A 20818-nucleotide genomic window follows, 5' to 3' on the forward strand; every position below is an offset into this window, starting at 1 on the left:
TTTGCATACATCATTTTGAGAATAAGTCTGAGGTTATGGAATACTTTCCTCTAATTCGAAACGCTGAACCTATTCGTGTTCCTCGAAAAATATTAATTTAGATATAATATAATTCGTATTGTGATATTCCGTCCATACCTATATACTTCAAAGTGTCCAGTGATTTAGATACAAGTGTATTTTACAATAATCTGTGCTTGCCTGCAGAAATATTTGGCTAGATCTTGGAGTGTAACAAAACTTAAACGTGTGACAGTTGGAGCAATCTGTATACTGTTACACAGACGAAATAGTGACTTGGAGGGATTAGCTGGGTTGGTAACGCAGAGTTTTACACTACCCACACCTTCTGATTCATGCTGTGGTTACATGTTATAAAGCAGACTACACCGAACTGAAGCTCGTCCATGTGGTTAAATATCAATACTTGGAGAAAATGGAGTTTTTGCACTCATGCACTTTAATTAGTAAAAACCAATTATATCTCTGATATCTCGGTTACCATCATTGTGTGAAATGCTGCTATGCCATATGTCAACATTATGTTATGATTAACAGGGCCGTTTAATGGGTTAACATAATGTTAAGGCGCTAGCCTTCTGTTCCCAAGTTTGAAGGTTCGATCCTAGCACAGGCTAATGGTATTTGAAAGTCCTCAAGTAAATCAGTACATCAGCCTCGTGTCGGTACTTTTATCGGCACGTAAAAATACTGCGCGACTAAATTCCGGCACTGTAAAAAGTTGTTAATGGGACGAAAAGCCAATAACATTATAATTTCTGGCGTACTCCCCTTTAATGTGGTGCTGAATATAAGAAATTGGCTACCACTTCAAAACCACGGCAAAAATTATGTTACATAGTTCTCATGAGAGCGAATATACTGAGCAATTTCGCACCTTAATTTATTTTGAAACATTCAAAATGATGTTATAAATACATTTTAACAGTTTCATCACGGATTTTAATATATCTAGAGAAGTGAAATCTAACAGAAAACGTTATTTGTTTAATTGAAATTTCTAAATTATCAGCTTGTTTTCTTTTCTAGTAGAATATATGTGATTCTAGTTGATTGTATGTTGTGCGCACTTGTTGGCGAAGCGTTTTCTTACGTGAAAAACTGATTTTCCCTATAATGTGACATATATCATGTTAAATTACCGCCGTTTCTATATTATGTATGTAATATTTTCGTGTAGCAATCCGGTTACTTCGGCTGCCAAGTCTTTTAATATCATAGACTGAGGATTGGTGTCGGGGTGTTGGCCTTGTCAAGACCAACTACAACCTATCAGACCTTAATGCAGAGTCCAACATGGCAGAAACATTGGGCTCACTGTCTGCTGTGGGACGCAGCTAAGCATTAATTCCGAATAATATAACTAACGACGATGACGTCATAATTTTCGTAAAGAAGAATTAGTACATGAAATATAAATCATATTTCCATAGTTAGAAAACACTAAACGGTTTAAAATGATATACCAAAATCGAAACAAGTATTCGACCAACTTACATTACCCTACACCAGTTCATTTGACAAAGACAAAATATAAGTAATTAATATTCGTTTGTAAAACAACAATAACAAATTACAAGAAAAAACACAAATCATCCGCAAGAGTGAAATGACATATCACACTCAGTAAACAAGACATTCAGTAAGATAGACTACTTTGTGCATATGACTCGCTAACATACCCCTACAACACATGCATTTGAAAATGACAAAAATTTAACCAAAATTCGTTGGTAAAACACAACAACGCACACAAAGCACATTACAAGAAAACCACCCATAACACTGAAATGGCGTACCGTACTCATTAAATAAGAAATTCAGCAACCTAGACTACTATGCTTTAAATATTCGCATGACTCACTAACATAACCCCACAGCCAGTACACTTGAAAATGACAAAATTAAACCAATATTCGTTGGTAAATCACATTAATGGACAACATAACAAGAAAAACACAAATTTCACAGGACAATGAAACATTATTCTCAACAAATACACATTCACCAGCCTAGTCCTACTTGAAATATTCAATTAAAGGTGTATTTATAAGAAAATCATAATTATTGATTAAAACATTATTAACACCTTAACACACTTTTTAATGATCGTTTTCAACTCCACACTGCACTGACACTCATAATTAAGGTTACATATATTACTCTCAATTAACTGTAATCCTAACACTACCAGTGACTCTCTTAGATTCTGTAACTTAAGAAATTCTGGTTTGTAACTGTCACTAATTAACACCTGGAAACGTCTGAACACGTTACCGGTACAACACAAGGACATGACCATAAATGATGGACACTTCAAACCACCTCTCTTCACTAGATTAAAATACATCATTTCGCTATCACTATCCACAGGCAATTAATTTTCAGACTGCAACATTTCAACGCAGACATCACACTTTTTACATAATATTTCAATCACTTGTAAAATCCATAGTGTTTCAAGGGGAACTGTGATGTGAACTACTACTTCTAATACAGGCTGTAACGCATCTAAATTATCTATTATTCCTTCATGGCTATTGTTATAATCATTACGAGCAAAGACTTTCAAAGATAATTCACCAAGTTTCACAGACCTCATCTTCAATACACCTAACCCTTTGAGCTTTCTTTCAGACTCAAGAATTTGTTCCACAGAAGTATTATACGTGCAACCACTCAATCTCCTCTAGACACCAAATCTTCCCTCTAAACTATCTGTCTGCAATTTGACAATAAGCACAAAAGACCAATGGTACCGTACTTATTGAAGATATATTTACACAGTTCTATCACTGTGGTAAGTGTGTGTGTCAATCTTCCTTCTGTTTATGACATGTGTCATAAGTCAATGTATGTTTTTAAACATGTAAGGAATGAAAGTTTCATGTCATCAGGACCAGTAATTGGACTAGCATCTTAATTTCTGGTATATGTACATTTCATGGGACGCTGACCACCACTTTTGAATTAATTTTAGAAAGTGGATTGTGCCATCAGAATTATTCACACCTTGACTTTTAAGCAATTCCAAACCAGCAACATGTGCCTTCCTAGATAAATTTCTAGCACTTTTTAGCAACCTCTCCTCTGAATGAAACATCTCTTTAAGGTCTGAAAATCTGGCCTTAGTAGTTACAGATTTACAGACTGACTTTGTACCAACATGAACATTGACCACTTTACTTAAAACAGCGAATGTCTTATCAGCGTTTGGTCTAATAAGAGAATGTCACAGCCCATGTAAATAGTTCTGACGTCTTATTTGATTAGTTATAGAGAGCTCTAACTGTTCCAGAACAAGTGTCATTTTATTAGTTCTCTCTGCATTAAAGTGACAGTCTAACTCAAGTGCATTTTTTCAAAAGTTTCACCAAAAAAAGAAATTTTATCAGTGAGACCAATATTACCATTAGAATAACTTGTGAGATGATTTACCAAATTATCAAACTTCGTCGATCTGTCACATTTCAGGTCTTCACAATCATCACATTCCAATATAAACCTAAAATGCTCTGTAGGCAAACACACATTTTTGTGAAACACTTGAACTGCAAATGAACTTGAAACTTTAAAACTCACTGATGAAACATTAATAAATGACTCATCATCTACTTTCACAAAAAACACAATCTTACAGTGAATGGTTTAACGAATTTCCAACAATTAATTAATTAATTAATTAAAAATAGAAATGCCAGCAGTCGAGATAAGTATTTTTAAGTAAACCAATTTTGTGTTCATACTCTTTAATGTAAGCAGGCAAGGTAAAAGTACGGCAAGTGCATAAGTGTTCTATAGGTTTTGTATCCCCCTGCCTCTCTTTGCCCAGTGTTGCGGAATTCAATTTAAGAGACTCGTGCCAGTAAATTAAAGAAGAAAAGAACCTCTTTTCAGGATGAAACCCGCAACTCCGATGTCTCTCAAAACCCTATAACAGTTGAAAAAAGATTTGAACAGAATTATATTATTATTGTTAATTATTATTATTATTATTATTATTATTATTATTATTATTATTATTATTATTATTATTATTAGTAGTAGTAGTAGTAGTATACTTGTTTTACGTCGCACCGACACAGACATGTCTTATGGCGACAATAGAATAGGGCAGGGCTAGGACTGGGAAGGAGGTGACCGTGGCCTTAATTTGTTTTGTGTGAAAATGGGAAAGCACGAAAAACCATTTTCAGAAATGCCGACAGTGGGGTTCGAACTCTCAGTCTGCCTACTACGTGCCCTAAACCAAGTACCCTCTCACTCGGTATATTATCATTATTACCTGTAAATATCGAAACTCTGATTAAGTCCTCTGATGAGTTTGACGCCAGGAATAGCATCCGATCGTAAAAAATTGCTACGAAGCTTCATCTCACATCTTCATCATCATTTCATCCTCATCACGACGTGCAGGTCGCCTACGGGAATCAAATCAAAAGACCTGATCCTGGCACCCCGATACTAAAAGCCATACCATTTCATTAAGTCCCCTGATGAGTTTGTCGTCGGGAAGGGCATCCCGTCGTAAAATTTCCTACGAAGCTTCATCTCACTTCATACTTGACCCTACCGGGCGAGCTGGCCATATTGTTAGGGGCGCGCAGCTGTGAGCTTGCAACACCCGGAAGATAGTGGGTTCGAATCCCACTGTCGGCAGCCCTGAAAATGGTTTTCCGTGGTTTCCCATTTTCACACCAGGCAAATGCTGGAGCTGCACATTAACTAAGGCGACAGCCGCTTCTCTGCCGCTCTTAGCCCTTTCCTATACCATTGTCGCCGTAAGACCTATCTGTGTCAGTGCGACGTAAAGCAAAACTGTAAAGGAACATACCCGGCTCCGCAAAGAAACGGGCCAATGGTTGGACAAAAAGTAGTTATTTAAGCTTACATTTCGCATTCGTTTATATTATTCTTATAGGTCTATTATGTGGAGTTCAATTTGTTGTATTTGTGTTACTATATTATTAAAAATTTAAGTTCCTATTTAGCAGTTGCCTTGGTTTTTCTCTAAATATGCTGGGGCTGTACCTTAATTAAAGCCACGGCCGTTTCCTTCCCACTCCTAGCTCTTCCCTATCCCATCGGCGCCATAAAACCTATCTGTGTCGGTGCGACCTAAAGCAAAATTGTATTGTTTCTCTGAATATTAACTTAAGCTTGTATTTTGCATTCATTTGTCTCTTATATTATTATTTAGGGTAATATTCTGTTGTATTTTTAATTATTGTAATTACCGTATTGTTAAACTTCCTGTTCAGCACTTGCTTCAGCTTTTCTCCAAATAGTTGTTTATGTGTGCCTTTTACATTCATTTTATAGTACATTTCTCTGTTATTAAGTAGGATTCCTTTTTTTTTGGCAGTTTAGTTCTTTTTTAAAATGATCGACTTAATACATTTGTCCGTGGATGTTGGTTGTACAATGGAGACGGAGAAAATAGTACGTAAGAGGAAATTACGAAGCTTAACTTACTCTACTTGCATCTACCTTGCAGACGTTACAGACAGGAAATGATATTACCGTGAAAATTGTGGCTGGTAAATAACTTAACAATGATCTTTTACCAGTACGCGATTGGAGCTTGTTATGATTACAGGAGATACTCAGTTACTGAAATAACAGCGGCTCGGCAATACTCGTGTGTACTCGGTTAACGAGGCCAGTGCGCGGACGAAGTCGTTACCAGTAACTGCCTCCCGTAACTAGTAGTTTTATTAACTAGTAGTCTATTATAATATCCAGTTACTGAAATAACAGCGGCTCGCCAATACTCGTGTGTACTCGGTTAACGAGGGCACCGCGCGGTCCTGCACGCTACCAGTAGCCGCCTCAAGTAATCAGTACTGACTCGTAGACGTGTTTAAGAGTTACGGGAATAATGAAGTGGGCAGAGCCGTGCGGCCGCACTCACTACCAGTGTCCATCACAGTAATCAGAATTTATTTACGTTATTTCAGCTTGTAATTAACAGTATTCTTAAATGATGGTGGATTAAATTTTTGTTGTGTTCCTTGTTCATGCTTCTGGCTTTTCTATAAAGTTACTTAAGCATGTATTTTTACATTCATTTACTGTATCTTTCTGTTATTTGGAGGTAATTTTTCGTCATTCTTAAACTGATCGACTTCATGTATGTAGCAATTACATATAAGGGAATTATGACTTAACTTACGCTCCTTACGTCAACCTTGCAGTTGGTGCACATACTATACCTCCCTAATGCTTCCTGATTTGAAGGACATTTGGCCTACTAAGCGACCGCTCCTCACCCCCCCCCCCCATGTCTGCATATTATGAGGTGACGCGTGGTCATCGGAACGAATCATCCCGGTCATTATTCTCGGCATTTTTGACCAAGGCCGTCATCACCGTCAGATAGCTTCTCAAGTGTATAAACACGTGGACCTCTCGAAGCAGCTCTCAGATGCAGTTGAAAATCGCTGACCAGGCCGGCACGCTACTGGCACCGTATTTCCGTTGTGCAGCGAATGTTAGATACCCCTCTTGTACTAGAGGCTATAATAATAATAATAATAACAACAATACTTTTATTGACTTTACGTCCCACTAACTACTTTTACGGTTTTCGGAGAAGACGAGGTGTCGGAATTTAGTCCCGCAGGAGTTCTTTTACGTGCTAGTAAATCTACCGACACGAGGGTGACGTATTCAAATACCACCGGACTGAGCCAGGATCGAACCAGCGCCTCAAACGTCTCAGCCACTCATTTCGGCACTAGAGGTTATTTTTAACCGTTAACGTTAACGAGTATTTTTGTGTAACCGCTCCAGTTATAACCGTGAATAAAAAATAACTGCTAAACCCATCCCTAGTAAACATGGCCCCACACGCCGGCTAACACGTAGCAAATACAGTAGAGACAATACGCGACACTTACGGATTTAACCTTGTTAAAATGGGAGACAATTCGACGGTGGCGCTCCTAGTGACTTGACCTGAAAAGTCGCGCTAAATTCAAATATCAATGGAAATGCATATACGAAAATGGATAAATAAATTAGTCTAGAAAGAAAGTGTTATTGAGATATTAACTTCGAAGTTGCTAAAGCAATTCTGGATAAATTAATGAAGAATTATTTAAAAGGTTATTATTTAAAGACTGAAATTAGACATATAGACAAGATGTGAAATGGACTGCTGTGAAGTAGCTTGAGCTTTCATTTATGCATTACTTTTTTCTTTAGCATTCCTGTCTGAACTACGGTTAGATTTGTTTTTTTCTCATTTAAAAACATGTTATCATCACATTAAGACACTTCTCAATAAAAATATCGGGTACATTCCTTACACACATGATGCAATGAATTAATATTTAAAATCTGGAGAATTTTCTTCTTAACACGAAGCCTACTATCAGAAAGAAAATCTAGAAAATTAGCCTCCAAAACATTCAAAACTTCCCCATAAGCGATACTTGCTATTACGTTAGGGTAAAGCAAATTTGCATCAGACTGCTTCAACAAAATGTGTACGTTTCTTAAGTCACCCATATTTTGTTCAGTGCTTGACAACACATTACGACATTCCAAATGGGGTAACTTGGAACAAAACCAGCCACACACATCTGCGGATGCATTTTCTTGAATTAAATCAAACCACAGATCACACAACAACACATCGGTATTGAAGGTTAACTGCTGCACTATACAATAAAATATGCATGTTATATTTTAAGCCAGTTAAAGTATGGGTCGAGCAGGTCAGAAGATTATGAAGTACTATAAAAATCTCTTTGTCACTGGAAGAATATAATTATATGCAAACACAATATTACTTACATTTTATTGTCACGAGCGAAGCGAAAGAAAGACCGCGCATTCTTCTTTACTTCATAGTTACTGCAGCCAAACACAGCACATACCTTTCCCCTCATGTTGAGAGGAGATATCAAGGAATGACACACGCTACTATTTAATTATGTCAACTCACTGAAAACGCATAAATAACACCAAAAACTTAACACACAAATACACGTGCTCTTATGACAGAATAAGTAGTTCTCAGGTCTACTCGCTAGAGAGAGCTCTAATAGTTGTCCCTCGATATCTCGCTGAGTGTCGCGTATTGTCTCTACTGTATTTGCACGTAGCCCAATGTGGCAGCCATTTTGTCACATATCGATATATGCATTCAGGTCTGATAATATTTGCACATTTGAGCGCATTTCACTTATTATTATTGTTATAATATTGTCAGGACGAATAGAAATGCATAGTGTGACGCATTTTGGTGTTCTGTGGTGTGACGACTTCTGCTGGTTCATATATTCCTACACTAAGCGGCGCTGGTGTAGATAGAAGATGACAAGGTCTGTCTAGGGAGGTCTGGTCACGCTACCACAATCCTTGCGGTGGCGGCCATATTGGATCTCAGATATCGTTGTTATGTGGGCGTGCACGATGTAATGATGTGAGTTATTACTGTACTTGTATTTTGAAATAAAATGGGATACTGTGCCGCTCCAAATTGTCAAAATAAGACAACTGACGGAATTAGAGTGTTTCGCTTCCCGAAAGTTAAGCAAAGGAGAGCTCAGTGGGTACAAAACTGTAGGCATGACAAATGAAACTACTCAAGTGGAATTCCATCCCAACAATTTTCAACGTCCCTAATCCACCCATGTCTTTGACATATGATAGGAAACCTCCCAAAGAAAGGGAACTGTCTTTCAAAACAAGCAAGGAAAGTAACAGGAAATGTGTAATAGTAGTATTGTTGTTTATGAAAATTTCCTTTTCATGCGTCCGGCTCCATGGCTAAATGATTAGCGTGCTTGCCTTTTGGTCATAGCGGTCCCGGGTTCGATTCCCGGCAAGGTCAGGAATTTTAACCGTAATTGGTTAATTTCGCTGGCCTATCTCTTCAAATCAACAATTTGTGTCCAGCTTGTCATCATTACAACAATAATTGTTAATAGCAGTCTTTTACGGTACTGTAGTTATTATTTACAGCTATATTTCATTCACCTTAAATGCTCTATGGAGTATATTATCTGGCTGGACAAATACTTAAAGATCACAACACTCACACTAACCAACTACTGTAATTTAACGTACCGTAGCCTAATATAATATCCTAATGCAATCCCTAAAATAGCCTAACCTAGGTTAATTCAACTTAATAGTGACTGAATTTCTATTTCTTAAGGAATCGTGTCTACCAATGGCTGTAATTTTCTTAACCACTATTATTATTATTATTATTATTATTATTATTATTATTATTATTATTATACGCATGAACGTTAGGACTCAGTTGAGAGCCCCGTGGTCGCCAACCCACGCTCCCTAGTTAGAAGCTCCTGACGCCCCTTTCAGTCACCTCTTATGACGGGCAGGGGATACCGTGGGTGTTATTCTATTGCCCCCGCCCACAGGGGGAAATCAATCTGGGTTGTGACTACGAGGGCCTTAGCTGAGTCTTGACATTGCTTTCACTTGTGTTTAGCTCTCACCTATTCTATCCTATCCGACTTCCCCTGGTCAACACTTGTTCTTTTCCGACCGCGACGGCATTAGCGCATTCGAGGCCTAGGAAGTTTTTCATTTCCACGCACTTTGTGGCCTTCATCTTTCTTTTGCCGATACCCTCATTTTTCGAAGTGTTGGACCCCTTTCATTTGTTTTCTTCTGATTAGTGTGTATAAACGATGGTTGCCCAGTTGTACTTCCTCTTAAAACAATAATCACCACCACCACTTGGTACTATATAAGCTGCATGAGTTATCAATAAACTAGTTAAGAGTAGCTAAGAACATCACCCTTGTTGCACATGTGCAGAGTATTTTTGCCTTAGAACCCAAAGAAATACCACATGAATGGATAACAACAGTTGCCATACATCATTTGATGCACTCAACTCAAGAGGCATTCAGTGTTCGTCAACACACTGGGGTAACCCCTTAGAAACGCAGTATCGGTAATTACTTTCTTAATAAAGAACACGCTGAAGGTAATTTATTACAACTGTCTCTTAGTACTTTAAGTATAGTACTTCAAGTTCAGTATTTCATGTACCGTTAATAATAATATGACACAGGTACTGTACAGATTTCTATGTTTCTGTGCATAAGATTACGTATTTAACAGATGATATTAATAGGAAACACAGTAAGACCAAGTTGTAAGGAAGTAAAAGAGTAGGACATGAGCTTTCCCGTTGATTCTTGCTTCTAAAAAAAAAATCAGGCTCTGCTAATTATCTTCCTATTCAAATAGCTGTGAATGTATTAATATCATTTAAGTGTTATACAGTATATATACATGAACAGTACATGCCCAGTTAAATTCTTTACGAAAAATAGTTGATGTTGTGTTTTTATTTCAATGTACGGCACCGAAATCCTCTAAATTCAAATGCACTAGCCTTTGGTTACGTTCGCTTAAAGACCCAATATGGCGGCTCCATAAGAAGCATTCGTGACCAGACCTCCCTAGACAAACCTTGGAAGATGATCCGGTATCTCCGAACCACCGAACCCTCCGAACATGTGATTCTAAACTCGTCTTTGATTCTAAATGAGATCTGATGTGACTTAATTCGGAATTTATCGTTTAAATAAATGATTTAAAACCGTGTGTTAATTATCACTTAATCTCTTTGTTAATTATTGTGATGTTTCATGACTGTGCATTCTGTTTACTTACCGATGTCCTGCAAGTAAACATGTTAGAGATTATTTTGTGATAAAAAGGTAGCTGAAGAATCGGGGAAATAAATAAACAGATAACAAATCCGACCTATTGATTGAACGGAATGTCAACGAGTATACTGTAGACTTACCTCAGTTGATGTTAGTTGTTGAGTGGAGGTTAGGTGGAAAATACGGACGTAATAATGAATACAATGAATCATATAACCTGTATACTTTCAGTAAGAAAGTGACAGCGTTACACCAAATCATTTTACTTCTATAGGTCCAGAAAGAAAACTAATGGGACAAAATTGAGCTGGTTTCTTGATCACTGTTACATCAAGTGACTCGACGTGTCAATAATAAACGAACACTGTGCATTACTGAAGGCTAATTAATTTTCAGTACTTCATCATGTCGCCACTGAAAGCTCTTTTTGTAATCTTAGTGGTTCGATTAAGTGCTGTTTTTATCATTCAGACCTCATTTGTTCCGGACGAGTATTGGCAATCCTTAGAAGTAGCACATTATATGATTTACAACTACGGATATATTACATGGGAATGGAAGGAAGGAATAAGGAGCTGTTTATATCCATCATTAATTGCAGTTATTTATAAGGTCCTTTACTGGATGAACCTGGATTCTGTTGACAATTTGATACTAATGCCACGGGTCTTGCAAGCCTTAATAAGTTCAGTGTCAGACTTCTGTTTGTGGTTATGGCTGTGTCGAGAAATAAAGACATCGGGTGGAGTGGCATTATTCAGCATTGCCATACCATGGTTTTGGTTCTATTGCTGTTCAAGAACACTTTCCAATACTCTGGAGACTTCGTTAACAGCAATGGCATTGTACTTTTTTCCCTGGAAGAATAATAAATCAAGATCCATTTCAGGTTCAACTTCCTTTTTGTGGTTTGTTGGATTAGCATGCATATTGCGACCCACTGCTGCGATTTTATGGATTCCGTTATGTATATACCACATTTTGTCTGCATCCAGAAATTTCGTAACTGTTATATGTCGCGAATATTTATTTATTGGAGCAATCTACATTGTCGTTTCAGCAGTGGTCGATTCATTCTTCTATAAGCATTTAATATTTACACCATTCAACTTTATGTACTTTAATGTTATACAGAATGTTGGGAAGTTTTATGGAACACATCCTGCTCACTGGTACCTTACATCTGGCTTACCTGTTGTAATAGGTGCTCATTTAATTCCATTTTTTGCCAGCTGTGGAAGGTTTGTGATTATTCCGTTATTTCGATATCACTTCTATAAAATTAAGCCTCCATTGTTTCAATATCAATATCAAAAAATAATGTTCCTCTGTGTTGTTTCTATCACTTGGACTTTATCAGTTTACTCATGTCTTCCTCATAAAGAGTTCAGATTTATCCTACCTGTACTACCAATGGTACTTTTCATATCATATATATGGCTCATTTACTTTCACAAGACAGCACACAGATTTGTTATTGTACTTCTGGATCTGGTGTTACTGTGTGGTGCTGTAATTCCATCATTGTATTTAGGCACTGTACATCAGTGTGGAACTCGTGTGGTAATGCAAGAACTTGCTTCAGATGCTATTCATGATCCTCATCACACAGATATCTTATTCCTGATGCCTTGTCATTCTACTCCACTGTATAGTCACCTGCATGTAAATGTATCCACAAGATTTTTGACTTGTGACCCATTTCATAAGGGTGACAGAGATGAGGCAGATGAATTCTATGAGTCACCAGTTCCCTGGCTCGTGACATATTTTCGTAATCATTCCTCACCATCTCACATTATTATTTATGATAAACTGTATCCGAATGTATCTAACTTCCTGTTGTCAAGAAATTATTCTGTATCCTTATGTATTTTTCATGCACATATAGTAGAAGGAAGAGTAGGCAATTATATTTACATCCTTCAGCAAAACCTCCAAGAAAAGTAAACTCAGTTAAGAAATGCTTGGAAGACATAGTCATAGCAAGATGACAATTCCAAGTGTAGGCTGCATAATAGATTCTGAGTTCATTTTTGATCAATGAGAGGTTATTGTATAAACTTACTAGTTATTCATTTTAAATATTATTTTCTGGTTTAAAATATTTCGTTTTCTTGAGCGCATTATGCAAAGAGAGTTTTCTGTTATGATTATTTTGCTTAAAATGTAGGTAAATACATAGATTTTGTGCTGTACTTTTACTAATTCAGCTTAAATTCTATATCAGCTTGGTACCGGTACTATATTATGAAACTAATTTTTGGATGATTACATTGCATTTTACAAGTGAATTCAATTGTTGGCATTATAATTATTATTACTACTGGTTAGCTGGTTTGAGTCCCGTTGGTCGAAAAAAGTTTCACCATCAGAATGTTGGCTGGCAGGGTAGGGGAGGTGATGGTATTCAATTTCTAATCACTAGATTGCGTGCCAAAAGCCTGGAGTAAATTCCAAACCTCTCTGCAGTGCTTGTATGGAGTGAGGGCGATTCGTCCATCGGATAGTGACGTTACATCTTGAGCAGACCCCTTGGTGCTATTCAACAGGAGTAGGCTATGTGATGGCACCGGGTTTCACCCTCTCTCTTCCTTCTGTTATATATTACATCATGACATCATGTATTTCATCTATTTAACTCCTCTAATGAGGTTTACGTTGACTTAAAATATTTTAACTTGAACTTTAAATTTTTTCATTTTTCAGCCTCAGTTTAAGTAAGTTTTGATTTGAACTTCCCTCAAACTTTGCTCTAAAATGTAAATATTTTGTGGGGCCTGGACTAGGGTGACCAGATTACAAGCACGAAAATGTGGGACTCATTGACTGCCGTTGATTATTAGACCTATTTAAGATTAGAATTTCTTAACACGAGCCACAGAACTCACATAGAGTACCATTTATTTATAGAAAACAAGTACTAATTATTATTATTATTATTATTATTATTACAAATGAAATTCCAGTACATAAATTGTTACAAAAAATAAACTTTTTCCTTTGCAAAAAGCTAATGACCATGAATGTCTTTCAATAAATGGAACTCAAATATTGATAACAAACGATTTATTTGTATCATTTAACAGAGCATCTTTGGCAACCAAGGCCTACTGTAATGACTAGTGTGACATCACTTCCTTCACACATTTTGTCGCGTTACACAAATTTTCAGATGACCCCCAGCCATAAGACATATTAATGTCAAAACAATGTTCTCTCTGCAGGATTATAAGTTTTCATTTTTACATTTTATATACATCTGTCTCACTGGTTTGTTACATTTAGTGTCAACCAAACAAAGTGAGAAATTTTTGTGATGAATAAAGTTTAAACACAATATTTTAAAATATAAGGGACAGTTCATGAAAAACAGGACAGTATGTGTCCTGTATTATTTTTCTGGGACACTGTGACACTTGAGAGAAATAAGGGATGTTTGGTCACCTTAGTGTAGCCCATTAAATTTCAACTCTGGTTATGGTAAAGAAGCTGACTCCAATTCACTTGTAGGTGCTGTAAAATGGTATTAAATAGGTATTAATTAGGGTACAAGGAATGATTAGAGGTGCAAAAATACTTGTGTTTTTGTACAATCCTGACATGTACAATATTGAACATTACACTATATAATAGTAGAGCTAGGTAATGATTCAATAGTAATAATGTAATTGATTTTTTGTCCTCCTAACTACTTTTGTGGCATTTACATGATAGTAAATGTACCAATACAAGACTGACGTATTCAAGCACCTTCAAATATGACCAAACTATGCCGATGGTGATTATTGTGTTAAGAGGAAGTTCAAACCAAACAATAGTCCTCTCTTAACACTAATCAGAGAAAAAAAAGGGGAAGAATGAAGGTACGACAAATGAAAGGGAAAGACCACGAAGGGTGTCGCCGTACTGAGCCGGGATTGAACCCTACCAATTTGGGCTTCTACCATCTGAATCACGCAGCCCAGCAAATTCAGCAATATGCTTCAAAGGAAAATGACATCAGCCAAAACAATATTGAGATGAAAAGAAAAATTTAATTCAGTTTCAGAAGTTATAAATTTACTTATCAAGAATTGGTTGACCCAGATAGAACTGAGGACAACTTGGGGAGCAGAACCTGAGACATATAACGTCCAGCTGAAATCTGGCTTTATGTAAAAAAAAATTGACATTTTACCTTGTTATACGATCTGCTTTCAATTTACTCTATTAGAGTGTTTGTGTAATAAACGAGTAATCTTATAAGTTGGCCGAATAATTCATTTCATAGGCTATATCTCCCTTTCCCCTCTCTGAAATGCACATCAAGCTATTATACCTACTTCTAAAGATCATATGGAATCTGTGCAAAAGGGACAGAGGACCCACTGTATTAGTTAAGAAATAAATTCGCAGCAGGATAGCACATGGTTTGCGTGATATATACACTAGCATCAAAATGTTTACTCGCTTTAAGAAATCTCCAGTTCTTGTTATTTATTAGGAAACAGATTGGTGGTATTTCAAATCTCATATGTTTTAAATCGAAACACAGTATAAACATAAGCATCCATTATACCCATACAAACTGACACACTATAAAACCAGCTGGCAGTTGCGGAGTAGGCTTCGGCTTACATGTGACCACAACTGGTCTGTGGTCTGTTAAAGGAACTATTTAAAATAATTTATGTTGGGTCCACCTTGTCAATACACTTTTAATGATTGAAAATACAAATTTCAGGAAAAATATCCATTAAATAGTTCAATAGATTCAGACAATTGCAAGCTGTCCACTTCATGGCCATATCAATGAGTATAATCAACAGATTTCAAATAAAGTATTAATTTGTTGTAGATTCAGACAAGTCAACACGGGATCAAATAAATACCTATTATGGTTAAGTTTATCAACAGTGGTCCGGTGTCTGTCAGCTCTGCACTCTAACCGAGCAGAGGACAGGTGGCCATGGTTCTACCGTGACCTTACACCTCTGCATTTGGGAGACGGAGATCGGGTGGTCCTTACCGTCGGCTGTCTTGAGAATGGTTTTCTGTGGTTATCCATTCTCCTGCACTAAGGCGAAAGCCAGAACAATTCTTGGTATAAGTCATGGCCACCAACCCACTCACCTCTAGATATCTCCATCACCACTACAAATCTCCTGGCCTAAGAGATGGCATTACTGTCTAAGACACTCCCCTTCAGGGGAGGAATGAAAACAATTTAGTAGTAGTGATAGTACATTATAAAGCAATTTATGCTTGAAATAATGCAAAACAATGTCTTTTAATTAGAGCAATGTTTAAACTCTGAGTTCAGGTATGTGTCTGCTCTTTGCACTGATTACTGCTCAAGAAATTCATGGCATTATTCTGGTTAGTTTTTCCAACATCTCTGTGTTTATACTTTTCCATGCTTGCAAAAGGCATTGGCAGAGATCTTCACAGCTATTGACAGAAGATTGTTTTGCATTGCGATCATGTTCATCCCACAACAGTTTAATTGGTGGTAAATTGGGTGACTGAGGAGGCCACGCCATTACTTGTTAACTCCTGATGGTCCTTTGTTTCTTATATAGGTACTTCTTGCACAGCTTTGACATGTGTTGTGTGTTTTGAGTTGTCCTGCTGCAAAACAAACCCTCTACCTGTAAGCTGAGGTCCAGATGGTACTGCATACTCAATAGAATGCAATGGTACTGCTCCTTCCTCAAGATACCTTACACTCTCTCCAAGTCTCCCACCTTATTGTTACCGAAACAACTCCAAACCATAATTCCACCACCCCAACCCCATACTTCCCAGTTTGTGTTTCACAGCTTTGTAGCATTCTTTCTCCTGGATGACAGCAGATATACTGATGATAATTGTACTTTAACTTCTAAAATTTTGGCTCATCAGTCCATAGCACACGTTCCCACAGGTCATTGGTCAAATCCTTGTGTTGTCTGGTCCACTGAAGTCTCTGCGATTTATGTCTGTGTGTTAAAAGATGATTTCTGGCAGGTACATGTCGACACAGCCCAATGCCATGTAAATGATACCTCACAGTCTACACCGACACTGTTGTCTAGTTCACTGAGCAAGTTGGCTGTACGGTTAGGGTCACGCAGCTATGAGCTTGCATTCGGGAAATAGTGGGTTCGAACCCAACTGTTGACACCCTTGATGATGGCTATCTGTGATTTCCCATTTTCACATCAGGCAAATGCTGGGGCTGTACCTTAATTAAGGCCACGTTTCCTTCCAATCCTAGCCCTTTCCCATCCTTGTTGCCGGAAACCTTCAATGTGTTAATGCGACGATAAACCACTGGCAAAACAAAGTTTTTTTTTTTTTTTTGCTAGTTGCTTTACGTCGCACCGACACAGATAGGTTTTATGGTAACGATGGGACAGGGAAGGGCCACAATTAAGGTACAGCCCCAGCATTTGCCTGGTGTAAAAATGGGAAACCACGGCAAACGATTTTCAGGGCTGCCAACAGTGGGGTTCGAACCTATTATCTCCCGAATACTGAATACTGGCTGCACTTAAGCGACTGCAGCTATCGAGCTCGGTAAAAGTTCTTCTAGGCTGTCCACTAGGCACATGATGTAGCACACTTATGCTAGCTCTTTTTTCCCCATTTCTGTAGCGAGTCTCTATCCTGCAAAACTTGAAGCAGTACCGGTACCGATGAGAAGTCATTGTTGGAAAACAGTCTTTCTTTCCAACCTGCACCTCCTTCTTAATCTCTTTACTTCTCTGTTATAATATAGTGAAACTTTACCATTCCTTACCACGTTTAAAGAAACAAACCTATTTTCACATTCCTCAACAATTGCTTTAAACTCATTCCAGAGTCTGTTTACATTTTTATTTACCATTTTCCACCGATCATAGTTACTTTTTAAAAACTCCCTCAAGGCTGTTTTATCAGCCATATGGTACTGTCTAATAGTCTTAATTTTAATACCTTTCTTTCCTTCATATTTGTTTTTAACTACGACAAAAACAGCTTCGTGATCAATCCATTAATTAATCAATCAGTCAATACTGATCTGCATTTAGGGCAGTCGCCCAGGTGGCAGATTCCCCATCTGTTGTTTTCCTAGCCTTTTCTTAAATGATTTCAAAGAAATTGGAAATTTATTGAACATCTCCCATGGTAAGTTATTCCACTAATACCGTCTATTACTTTGGTTTCTCTATAGAGCTCATCAGGTTTTACCAATACCACATCCAGAATATTCTTCCCTCAAGTTGGTTCTGTCATTTTCTGAATCAGCTGCCCTTCCCATATTAACTTAGTCGTTCGCATTACCTTCCCAACTGGGTTGGGAATTGAGATCACCTGCTACTATCACGTTCCTTTCCATATAGTTTCCCACATAGCTGATTATCTTATCAAATAATTCTGAATCAGCCTCAGTGCTACCCTTTCACAGTCTGTACACTCCAAAGACATCAAGTTGCTTATTATCTTTAGAGATGAGCCTTACACCTAGAATTTCATGTTTGTCATCTTTAACTTTTTCGTAGCTTACAAATTCTTCTTTCATCAGAATTAATACTCCCCCTCCTACCATTCCTATCCTATCTCTACGATAAATACTCCAGCTCCATGAGAATATTTCTTCATCCATTATATCATTTCTCAGTCATGATTCAACTCCTATTACAATATGTGGTAAGTATATATATCTATTAAATTATTTAATTCTATTCCTTTCTTTGGAATACTTCTACAATTTAGCACTAACATTTTTATGTCATCCCTACTTGATTTCCAGTTCCCTGTACCCTATCACCACTCTTTCGGCCACCCCGTTTCCTTGAATGTACCTCCCTATAACCCTTCTAAACAAATTTCCTAACTTGCACGTACCACTGTGGTTTAAGTAAAGGCCATCTGAGCGCAGATCCTTATCTCCTACCCACCCATTAGGATCTAGAAATCTCACTCACAGTTTCCCACATACCCACTCCATAGTCTCATTTAAATCTCCAATCACCTTCCAGTCAGTATCCCTCCTACACAGTATTCCATTGATCAATCTCCGCTTCCTTAAACTTCACCCGTACTGCATTTACCTGATCCCACACATCCCCAAGTATGTTGGTACTCATAGCTGCTTGTCTTACGTTGTTAGTACCAATGTGAAACACTACCACATTCTCCTATCCCTCCTCTTCTACTTTCCTCAATATCTGCCTTAACATACTTCCTGGATAACACTCTATCCTGGTTCCCTTTCCTTCACACACTTTCCCCGCTTGTCTAACAATGGAATCTCCCATGACCAGTGCCTCAATCCTACCCACCTCATTTGATCCCCTCCCCTCCAGGTCAGCCCTATCTTTCCTGACAGCTGCAGGAGCTACTTTCTCCTCTCTTTCCTCCCTACCATGACCCTGTTTCACCAGTCTTTTCCTCTCCACTACTCCACATTTCCCTTTCTACCTTTTCCTTTCCTCCTACTTCCGCACTTCTCAGCAACAGTTCCCTGTTCCTTGTCTTCCCCGTCGGTTGTTCTCGGTTAACATTATGAGCTTTAAATATAACCTATCAATCATTTGTTGATTAGGTACCTGTCTGATTATTTTGAGGTCTGGGTTCAAGTTCAAGTTTATTTCGTGTGAGTATTTCCAGTATTCCCTTAAATTTCCTTGAGAAGAAAGTAAAATAAAAATGAAAGGCAACGGTTAAGCTAACTTTCAATTGGGAAATCACGAGGTGCTATGAACTGCCATGAATTTGACATAACTCTCAAACATTTCCATTTAATTTTATTTTTTCTTGTGATTCATTGTCGCACTAACATAAGTGAAGGTTTTTGGTGATGCAGGATGGCAAATAGCTAGGAATGGGAAGGTAGCAGCCATGTTCTTAATTAACGTACAGCCCCAACATTTGCCTGGTGTCAAAATGAGAAACCACAGAAAACCACCTTCAGTGCTACCGACAGTGGGGTTTGTACCCATCATCATCCAAATGCAAGCTCACATCAGATATTTTTATAATAAGAATTTCTATTGCTAGCCTGATATAGCCCTTGTACGTCAGACCCTCCATAAAAGGTGTGGCATCTGGTGTGTATAAGAAACTGTGTCCGGGAGACTGGGCATGGCACGTAGTAGTATTATTTTGAATAGGCATACTTGGGACCATGCTTGTTCAACCTTCGAGCTTTGATCTTTGCTCACATCTTCTCCAGGTGTAGCTCCTTTCTGTCCTCCAACCAGGGGTACCTTTTCCCTTCGGTAGTCTCTCCTGAAAACCACGGACTATCTTCAGGATCTGTCTCTCAGCTTGTCTGTTTTGTAAGTCTGTCAAACCCAGTTCTTTTATATCCTCATTCTCCATCAGGCATGTGATACAGACTTTCTTGTTATGCTAGAAGGTGGGCAGGTGGTTGGTCAGTCTGCTGGGAGGCAATCTTGCCATCATCGAAGAAAGCTACCCTCCTTTTCCTTTCACAGTTAGGCAGCTTCTCTATTTGGGAGCAGAGATCTGAATTTCAACATCTTTGGTATTCTTTGAATATCTGGCCTAGAATTTTTCTGAGAATTCCCTCTTTGACTTCCAGTTTTTCAATCAAGCCTTTACTATTTAGTCTGCTATTGTTGAACCCAAGAGACTTTTACCATTCTTCTGTGTAGTCACATTTCAAAGGCTCCAACTTCTTACCTGTATGCTGTTTTAAGAGTCCACGTATCAATAACATAGAGGGGTGTAGACCACACACAGCATTTTACAATGCACACTGTTGAAGTTTAAAATTGAGAGCATTATTTCACAACAAAGATTTCCTTCTGTTAATCTGGTTCAAGCTATTTCTATACAGGTCTTGATTTCCAAATTGGGATCCAGGACATCAGGAATCCAGCAGCGAAGGATTTTAAACTTGCTTGTTGTTTAAAGGGCCTAACATCTAGGTCATCAGCCCCTAATGGAACAAAATGAGACGAAATGTAATGACAATTTAAAAGTCCAAAATCATCCACTGACCAGAATTCAAAAACGTGGTGATGATGAATGCATGTCTGAATATGAATTTAAGACAATCAGAGGATCTGACCCGTAATGCCCCACCTTCCCAGAAACTATCTGAAAACAACAGTATTACTGACCAAGGGACTGCTTCTAAAGCATATTCTTGG

General features: G+C 37.8%; 1 protein-coding gene across 1 annotated transcript; it reads left to right on the plus strand.

Moving 5' to 3' along the window:
- Nucleotides 1-10518: 10518 nt before the first annotated feature.
- PIG-B (phosphatidylinositol glycan anchor biosynthesis class B) lies at nt 10519-14927 on the plus strand. The gene has a single exon (XM_067148610.2). The coding sequence runs from the start codon at nt 11094-11096 to the stop codon at nt 12636-12638; it is 1545 nt and encodes a 514-aa protein (XP_067004711.1). The 5' UTR covers nt 10519-11093; the 3' UTR covers nt 12639-14927.
- The last annotated feature ends 5891 nt before the right edge of the window (nt 14928-20818 follow it).

This window comes from Anabrus simplex, chromosome 5 (assembly GCF_040414725.1).
Source record: "Anabrus simplex isolate iqAnaSimp1 chromosome 5, ASM4041472v1, whole genome shotgun sequence".
NCBI lineage: Eukaryota > Metazoa > Arthropoda > Insecta > Orthoptera > Tettigoniidae > Anabrus > Anabrus simplex.